This window comes from Perca fluviatilis, chromosome 4 (assembly GCF_010015445.1).
Source record: "Perca fluviatilis chromosome 4, GENO_Pfluv_1.0, whole genome shotgun sequence".
Classification (NCBI taxonomy): Eukaryota; Metazoa; Chordata; class Actinopteri; order Perciformes; family Percidae; genus Perca; species Perca fluviatilis.
Genome location: NC_053115.1, coordinates 28,972,445 through 28,982,331, shown reverse-complemented (window position 1 = coordinate 28,982,331; position 9,887 = coordinate 28,972,445). Strand labels below are relative to the sequence as shown.

The 9,887-nt window shown below is 31.8% G+C and overlaps 1 protein-coding gene across 8 annotated transcripts in view; it reads right to left on the bottom strand.

Annotated features, from left to right (window-relative positions):
* The window catches only part of st3gal8 (ST3 beta-galactoside alpha-2,3-sialyltransferase 8), a 36,112-nt gene that overhangs the window by 4,257 nt on the left and 21,968 nt on the right, over nucleotides 1-9,887 (bottom strand). For all 8 annotated transcript variants that reach the window (XM_039797813.1, XM_039797821.1, XM_039797820.1 and 5 more), the window contains one exon: nucleotides 60-253. In XM_039797813.1, the coding sequence (XP_039653747.1) occupies nucleotides 60-253 (194 nt within the window). The remainder of the gene's footprint in view (nucleotides 1-59; nucleotides 254-9,887) is intronic.

Here is a 9,887-nt window from a genome sequence, read left to right as displayed (position 1 = left end):
GAGGAAGATGAGGAGGAAGAGAATGAAGAGGAGGGTAAGATGTGTGTGGACATACGTACCGGATTACGTAGTCGTGGGAGTTGATCAGGTTGCCGTTTTCTGACCCCAGCAAGTTGCCGGAGTTACCAACCACCGCACAACTACGGCAACGGGAGGAAGGGGGCCTGAAGTCCACAGTGGGTGGGGAAATGACCTTGAACATATCTAACATCACTTCCTTTAGAGTATGGTCGTTCCCGGACCGCTGAAGACTCTGTGGAGAAGTGCAGCATGTGTTGCATTATTTTTTAATACAGATTTATTAAGTCGAGCTCCATAAAAAAAAAAAATTATGACTTATTTTTGTTTTAGCCTGTGATGGTTTTGGATCAGAGCATAGACTGTATAAACATGGACAAAGTCTCCGTGACGTCACCCATAGGTTTCTAAAAGGCCAAAAGGAAGCTCAAAGTGGGCGGCTCTGGTGGCTCATGCCGTTGCTATCTTGGCAGGGCCTGTTGCGGCTAACCCAAAAATGGGCAAAGAGGTGGAGCGAGGATGGAGCTGAGGTGGGCCAAATGAAGTCTATGCTCGCCTCCTGTGATGGCAGCCCACCTGTCACTCACATGGATGTGTTACTTATTAAACTTAGCTACATAGATCAAAATCATTTTATGTTCCAGGATGTATACGTGTTTAACTCTGCTGTAAAGTTGGGCATTTTAACACTGGGGTCTATGGGGATAGACTTCCTTTTGGAGCCAGTCTCAAGGGGCCGCTTGATGAACTGCAGTTTTTTGCACTTTCACATTGGCTTCATTTTTCAGCACCGGAGGTTGCCGCTTGGATCAGACTGATGATGTTAGCAGCAGCATTTCCACCCCCTCCACTGCCCCTTTTAATCTACTAATGGTTTCTGCAGCAGGACTTAATCTATAAATGCAGGAAAAAGACTCAGGCATTTGTCTCTTCATCCAGACTGCTGACAGTTTCTACTAAAACAAATTTCATTTTTTACGTTTCTATTCTCTGAAGATACAGATTTTTCATTTTCATTAATGGTCCTGACTATTCACTGAAACACATTGTATGACCATCATGCAGTATATTACACATTCTTCTTTGGTGTTCTAAGAATAAATCTTTGTTCTGTGATTCAGCTGATTTAACAACTCTGTTTTGACACATCAATTAAGTGCTGTCAAATCACTTACAGTGTGCAGCCTGCAATAATTTTCTGTATAGGGGCTCAGAATGTATTATGTATGTAATGTATTATTGCTCTTACACCACATTCAGTTACTAAAGAAAGCAAAAAGAACACCTGATGATCTTATTTATTTACAATGCTTTTTTTTTTAAACTTCTTTTGGTGATTTGATTAACCGCTAAGTTAAGGCAATTTAATGTTATCTGCAGTTTAACAATTGCTTGTAGTATAAAATTAAGTTAGTAAACGAAATATGAAATACATATGTTGACATAAAAAATAGGCATACTGTATTAAAAATGTGATTGTGTATAGTATGTTATAAAATTGTAATAAAAAAGTCATGAGTGTTTGTTTATTTTATATTCATTTTTAATATGTTTATTTGTTTATGTATGCACCTTTTACAAAGGCAAATTCCACATAAGTGTACTTATTATGGCAATAAAACCTTTTATGATTCTGATAGTATAGTATGTAATAAAAAAAGTCATCAAAAAGTCAGCGTATGGTAGATCATAAAAAAGTCATACAATAGTAGGTAATAAAAAGTCATAAAAATACAAAAGGATGTAATAAAAAAGGCAGTATAGTATGTCATACAAGTGGCATGAAAAAAAAATTATGTAAAAGTATGTTGAAAAAAAGTCACAGTATAGTATATTGAAGAAAAAAGAAAAAAAAAATCACAAAAAAGGTCATAGTATGTCAGAAAAGAGTCATAGTTTGCCGAAAAAAGTCATAGTATATAGTATGTTGGAAAAAACCATGAAAGAATCATAGTATAGAATGTCGAAAAAAACTAAAAGCATAGTATGTAGAAAAAACCATGAAAGAATCATAGTATAGTATGTCGAAAAAAACTAAAAGCGTAGTATGTCAAAAAAAAGTCATAGTATAGTATGTCAAAAGAAATCACAAAAAGGTCATAGTATAGCATATCAAAAAGATAAAAAAAAAAGTCACAGCATAGTTTGTTGAAAATAAAGTCATAGTATGTCGAAAAAAATAATAGCATAGTATGTCGGAAAAAAAGTCATAGTAGAGTATGTTGAAAAAAAACATAAAAAAGTCAGAGTAGAGTATATCGAAAAGACTATAAAAAAAGTCATAGTATAGTATGACAAAAAAAACATAAAAAGGTGATAGTACAGCATGTTGAAAAAACCAAAAAGGTCATAGTAACTATACAAAAAAGGTCATAGTGTAGCATGTCAAAAAAAAGTCACTGTATAGTTTGTTGAAAAAAAAGTCATAGAATAGTATGTACAAAGAAAGTCATAGTATGGTCTGTTCAAAAAAAACAAAAAGATCATAGTATAGCAGGTCGAAAAAAGTCATAGTAGAGTATGTTGAAAAAAAAAAACACAAAGAAGTCATAATAGAGTATGTCGAAAAAACTATAAAAAGTCATAGTATAGTATGTAGAAAAAAACACAAAAAGGTTACAGTATAGTATGTCGAAAAAAACATAAAAGGTCATAGTATAGCATGTCGAAGAGAGTCATAGTATAGTATGTAAAAAAACAAACATAAAAAGGTCATAGTATAGCATGTCAAAGAGAGTCATACGCAGTAAGTATTTAGTCATAGTATAGCATGTCGAAAAGAGTCATAGTATAGTATGTCGAAAAAGACTTAAAAGGTTATAGTATAGCATGTCGAAAAGAGTCATAGTATAGTATGTCAAAAAAAACATGAAAAGGTCATAGTATAGCATGTCGAAAAGAGTAATAGTATAGTATGTCAAAAAACAAAAAAGGTCATAGTATAGCATGTCAAAAAGAGTCATAATATAGTATGTAAAAAAACAAACATAAAAAGGTCATAGTATAGCATGTCGAAAAGAGTTATAGAATATTATGTAAAAAAACAAACATAAAATGGTCATAGTATAGCATGTCGAAAAGAGTCATAGTATAGTGTCAAAAAAACATAAAAAGGTTATAGTATAGCATGTCGAAAAGAGTCATAGTATAGTATGTAAAAAAAATAAATAAAAAGGTCATAGTATAGTATTTCAAAAAATGAGAAATGGTATAGTATGTCGAAAAACCATAAAAAGGTCATAGTATAGCATGTCGAAGAGAGTCATAGCAAAGTATGTAAAAAAAACAAAAAGGTCATAGTATAGCATGTCGAAAAGAGTCATAGTATAGTGTCAAAAAAAACATAAAAAGGTCATAGTATAGCATGTCGAAAAGAGTCATAGTATAGTGTCAAAAAAAACATAAAAAGGTTACAGTATAGTATGTAGAAAAACCATAAAAAGGTCATCGTATAGCATGTCGAAGACAGTCATAGCATAGTATGTAAAAAAAACATAAAGGTCATAGTATAGCATGTCGAAAAGAGTCACTTAATAGTATTTAAAAAAAACAAAAAGGTCATAGTATAGCATGTCGAAAAGAGTCATAGTATAGTATGTCGGAAAAAAAAGAAATAGTAAAGTATGTCGAAAAAAAACACAAAAAGGTTACAGTATAGTATGTCGAAAGCACAGTATGTAAAAAAAACATAAAAAAGGTCATAGTATAGCATGTCGAAAAGAGTCACAGTATATTATGTAAAAAAACAAACATAAAAAGGTCATAGTATAGCATGTCGAAAAGAGTCATAGTATAGTGTCAAAAAAACATAAAAAGATCATAGTATAGCATGTCGAAAAGAGTCACAGTATAGTGTCAAAAAAACATAAAAAGGTTATAGTATAGCATCTCGAAAAGAGTCATAGTATAGTATGTTGGAAAAAAACATAAAAAGGTCATAGTATAGCATGTCGGAAAAAAAGAAATAGTATAGTATGTCGACAAAAAACACAAAAAGGTTACAGTATAGTATGTCGAAAAACCATAACAAGGTCATCGTACAGCATGCCGAAGAGAGTCATAGCACAGTATGTAAAACAAACATAAAAAGGTCATAGTATAGCATGTCAAAAAGAGTAATAGTATAGTGTCAAAAACCAAACATAAAAAGGTCATAGTATAGCATGTCGAAAAGAGTCATAGTATAGTCAGTGTTGGGAAGGATACTTTCAAAACGTATTTCGTTACAGAATACAGAATACATGTATGTAATTTGTAACGTATTCCGTTACGTTACTCAATCTGAGTAACGTATTCTGAATACTTGGATTACTTCAGGATTACTTCCACATTGAATTGCGTTTTATAAGTGTAGGAATGCAGCTATCACATCCAGCTTACTAAACCAGCCTATAATGGTGTGTTCTTTTTATTCCAACTAGCTGAATGTGTACCTGAACAAGCAGATATATTATTGTATTGGTAGTCCCGAACTGCATACTACAAAAATCTAACCGCAGTCTTGCTACCACGAGCTAATTTTAGCTAACGTTAGCTAGCATGTCAAACGGGGCTAGTCAGTCTTTAAACGGCTCTGGAGCTAGTAAATCAGCATCGTAGGGAGAATGTAAAGTCGCGCGCATCAATGTTAAAATAGCAAGGTGACCAGTAAAACTACGAGAACGACTACCCTTGGCTAATTAAAAAAATAGCTTACTTTAAGATGCTTCTTCAGGTTGGAGGTGGAGTAATTTGGACGCTGAAAGGAGGTTGGTTGCTGGGCCACAGGTTGCACTGCACAGTTATATTTCATTCACCCTGTTCGTTCTTTAATGTGAAATGCTGTTTGAATTTCCAAGATAGAAACTTATTCCTGCCCTGGCTCTTCGCGTCGCGCGGTTCCGAATCCATTGTGACTGATCACGCAAATAGCTATTTTTTTCGATTTCATATCGGGGCTTCTGGAAAATGCATAGAGTTGCCTTAATTTAGTCAGAGTGAATAAACTCGTGAAACAGAGAAGTATCGTCATGTAATCCATTGATTTCAACAATGTAACTGTATTCTAAATACCAACGATTTAAATTGTAACTGTAACGGAATACAGTTACTCATAATTTGTATTCTGAATACGTAACGCCGTTAAATGTATTCCGTTACTCCCCAACACTGAGTATAGTATGTCGGAAAAAAAAGAAATAGTATAGTATGTCGACAAAAAACACAAAAAGGTTACAGTATAGTATGTCGAAAAACCATAACAAGGTCATCGTACAGCATGCCGAAGAGAGTCATAGCACAGTATGTAAAAAAAACATATGTAAAAAGGTCATAGTATGTCAGTATGTCGAAAAAAACAAAACGTCATTGTATAGCATGTCGAAAAGAGTCATAGTATAGTAAGTAAAAAAAACAAACAAAAAGGTCATAGTATAGCATGTCGAAAAGAGTCATAGTATAGTACGTAAAAAAAAACAAAAAAAGGTCATAGTATAGCATGTCGAAGAGAGTCATAGCACAGTAAGTAAAAAGTCATAGTATAGCATGTCGAAAAGAGTCATAGTATAGTATGTAAAAAAAATAAACATAAAACGGTCATAGTATAACATGTCAAAAAGATTCATAGTATAGTGTCAAAAAAACATGAAAAGGTCATAGTATAGCATGTCGAAAAGAGTCATAGTATAGTATGTCGAAAAAAACATAAAAAGGTCATAGTATAGCATGTCGAAAAGAGTCATAGTATAGTATGTCGGAAAAAAAAGAAATAGTATAGTATGTCGACAAAAAACACAAAAAGGTTACAGTATAGTATGTCGAAAAACCATAACAAGGTCATCGTACAGCATGCTGAAGAGAGTCATAGCACAGTATGTAAAAAAAACATAAAAAGGTCATAGTATAGAATGTCGAAAAGAGTCATAGTATAGTATGTCAAAAAAAACATAAAAAGGTCATAGTATAGCAAGTCGAAAAGAGTCATAGTATAGTATGTCGAAAAAAACATAAAAAGGTCATAGGATACCATGTCGAAGAGAGTCATAGCACAGTAATTAAAAAGTCATAGTATAAGCATGTCGAAAAGAGTCATAGTATAGTGTCAAAAACATAAAAAGGTCATAGTATAGCATGTCGAAAACAGTCCTAGTATAGTATGTCGAAAAAAAACACAAAAAGGTTACAGTATAGTATATCAAAAAAAACAAAAATAAGCTCATAGTATAGCATGTCGAAAAGAGTCATAGTATAGTATGTCAAAAAAAACATAAAAAGGTCATAGCATAGCATGTCGAAAAGAGTCATAGTATAGTATGTCAAAAAAAACATAAAAAGGTCATAGTATAGCATGTCGAAGAGAGTCATAGCATAGTATGTAAAAAAAACATAAAAAGGTCATAGTATAGCATGTCGAAAAGAGTCATAGTATAGTGTCAAAAAAAACACAAAAAGGTTACAGTATAGTATGTCAAAAAACCATAAGAAGGCAATAGTATAGCATGTCGAAGAGAGTCATAGTGTAGCATGTCGAAAAAAAACACAAAAAGGTTACAGTATAGTATGTCAAAAAAACTAAAATAAGGTCATAGTATAGCATGTCGAAGAGAGTCATAGTATAGTATGTCGAAAAAAACATAAAAAGGTCATAGTATAGCATGTCGAAAAGAGTCATGGTATAGTATGTAAAAGAAACATAAAAAGGTCATAGTATAGTATGTCGAAAAAAGTCATAGTATGTCAAAAAAGTCATAGTAAAGTATGTCGAAAAAAAGGCATAGTATAGTATGTAAAAAACAAACAAAAAGGTTATAGTATAGCATGTCGAAAAGAGTCATAGTATAGTGTCAAAAAAACAAAAAGGTTATAGTATAGCATGTCGAAAAGAGTCATAGTATAGTGTCAAAAAAACAAAAAGGTTATAGTATAGCATGTCGAAAAGAGTCATGGTATAGTATGTAAAAAAAACATAAAAAGGTCATAGTATAGTATGTCGAAAAGAGTCATAGTATAGTATGTAAAAAACACATAAAAAGGTCATAGGATAGCATGTCGAAAAGAGTCATAGTATAGTATGTAAAAAAACATAAAAAGGTTATAGTATAGCATGTCGAAAAGAGTCATAGTATAGTATGTCGGAAAAAAAAGAAATAGTATAGTATGTCGAATAAAAAACACAAAAAGGTTACAGTATAGTATGTTGAAAAACCATAAGGTCATCGTATAGCATGTCGAAGAGAGTCATAGCACAGTATGTAAAAAAAACATAAAAAGGTCATAGTATAGCATGTCGAAAAGAGTCATAGTATAGTATGTCCAAAAAACATAAAAATGTCATAGTATAGCAAGTCGAAAAGTGTCATAGTATAGCATGTCGAAAAAAAAACACAAAAAGGTTACAGTATAGTATGTCGAAAAAAACAAAAATAAGGTCATAGTATAGCATGTCGAAAAGAGTCATGGTATAGTATGTAAAAAAAACATAAAAAGGTCATAGTATAGTAGGTCGAAAAAAGTCATAGTATGTCAAAAAAGTCATAGTAAGGTATGTCGAAAAAAGTCATAGTATAGTATTTCGAAAAAAAACATAAAAAGGTCATAGTATAGCATGTCAAAAAGAGTCATAGTATAGTATGTCAAAAAAAACATAAAAAGCTCATAGTGTAGCATGTCGAAAAGAGTCATAGTATAGCGTAAAAAAAAATATAAAAAGGTTACAGTATAGTATGTCGAAAAACTATAAAAAGGTCATACTATAGCATGTCGAAGAGTCATAGCATAGTATGTAAAAAAAAACATAAAAAGGTCATAGTATAGCATGTCGAAAAGAGTCATAGTATAGTATGTTAAAAAGCAAAAAGGTCATAGTATAGCATGTCGAAAAGAGTCATAGTATAGTATAAAAAAACATAAAAAGGTTATAGTATAGCATGTCGAAAAGAGTCATAGTATAGTATGTAAAAAAAATATATAAAAAGGTCATAGATAGTAGTGAAAAGAGTATAGTAAAGCCAAAAACAAAAAGGTTATAGTATAGCAGTCGAAAAGAGTCATAGTATAAGGTCAAAAAAAAATAAAAAGGTCATGAAGTATAGCGTGGTGAATAGAAACATAGTATAGTATGTCAAAAACAAAAAAAGGATATAGTATGAGCAGGTCGAAAAGAGTCATGGAGAAAAAGTAAAAAAAACATAAAAAGGCATAGTATAGTAGTAAAAACACAAAAAGGTTACAAAAGGCATGTTAAAACCATAAGGTATTAGAGTGAAAGAGTCATAGCACAGCATGTAAAAAAACATAAAAAAGAATAGTATAAAGATGTCGAAAAGAGTCATAGTATAGTATGTCCAAAAACACAAAAAGGTCATAGTATAGCATGTCAAAAAGAGACATTGAAAGTATGTCAAAAAAAAATGTCAGTATAGCAAGTTGAAAAGTGTCATAGTGTAGCATGTCGAAAAAAAAACACAAAAGGTTACAGCATAGTAGCAAAAACAAAAATAAGGTCATAGCATGTCGAAAAGAGTCATAGGGATAGTATGTCTAAAACACAAAAAGCTCATAGCATAGCATAAGAAAGAGTCATGGTATAGCATGTAAAAAAATAAAAAGAATTACAGATAGTATGTCGTGAAAATCCTGGTCATAATTATAGCATGTCGAAGAGAGTCATAGCATTAGCATGTAAAAAAAACATAAAAAAAGGTCATAGTGATAGCATGTCTAAAAAAGAGTCATAGTATAGTATGTTAAAAAAGCAAAAGGTCATAGTATAGCATGTCTAAAAAGAGTCATAGATAGTATAAAAAAACATAAAAAGGTTTAGTATAGCATTTAAAAGAGTCATAGTATAGTATAAAAAATATATATAAAGGTTCAGGATAGTATGTCGGAAAAAAGAAAACATAGTATAGCCAAAAACAAAAAGGTTGAGATAAAGACACAATCGTGAAAAGATCATAGTATAGTATGTCAAAAACATAAAAAGGTCATATAGTACAAGTCGAAAGAGTCATAGTATATGTCAAAAACATAAAAGGTCATAGTATAGTATGTCAAAGAGTCATGGTGGATAGTATGTAAAAATGATAAAAGGTCATAGTATGTCGAAAACAATAAAGAAAAAAGAGTCATAGTATAGTGTCAAAAAACATAAAAAGACTATAGTATAGCATGTCGAAAAGAGTCACAGTAGTGTCAAAAACATAAAAAAGGTATAGTATAGCATCTCAAAAGAGTCATAGTATAGTATGTGGAAAAAAAAACATAAAAAAGGTATAGTATAGCAATGTCGGAAAAAGAAATAGCATAGTATGTCAATAAAACACAAAAAGAAAGCCGCTGTGCATAGTATGTGTGAAACCATACCGTTAAAGTCATCGATACGTCAAGAGAGTCATAGCACAGTATGTAAAACAAACATAAAAGGTATAGTATAAAGCATGTCAAAAGAGTAATAGTATAGTGTAAAACCAAACATAAAAAGGTCATAGTATAGCAGTCTAAAAAGAGTCATAGTATAGTCAGTGTTGAAGGATACTTTCAAAACGTGATTTCGCTATTGGCAGCAGAATACAGAATACATGTATAATTGTAACGGGATCTCGCTATCGACTCAATCTGAGTAACGCATTCTGAATAATTTGATTACTTCAGGATTAATCTTTATTACTGAATAGCGCTTTTATAAAGTAGAATGAGCTATCACATCCAGCTTACTTCAAACCAGTTTCCATATAATGGTGGGTCTTTTTATTCCAACTAGCTGAATGTGTACCCGAACAAGCAGATATATTATTATTGAAGTCCCGAACTGCATACTCACAAAAATCTAACCGCAGTCTTGCTTTACAGAAGCACTTTAGCTAAGCATAGCATGTCAAACGGGCTAGCTT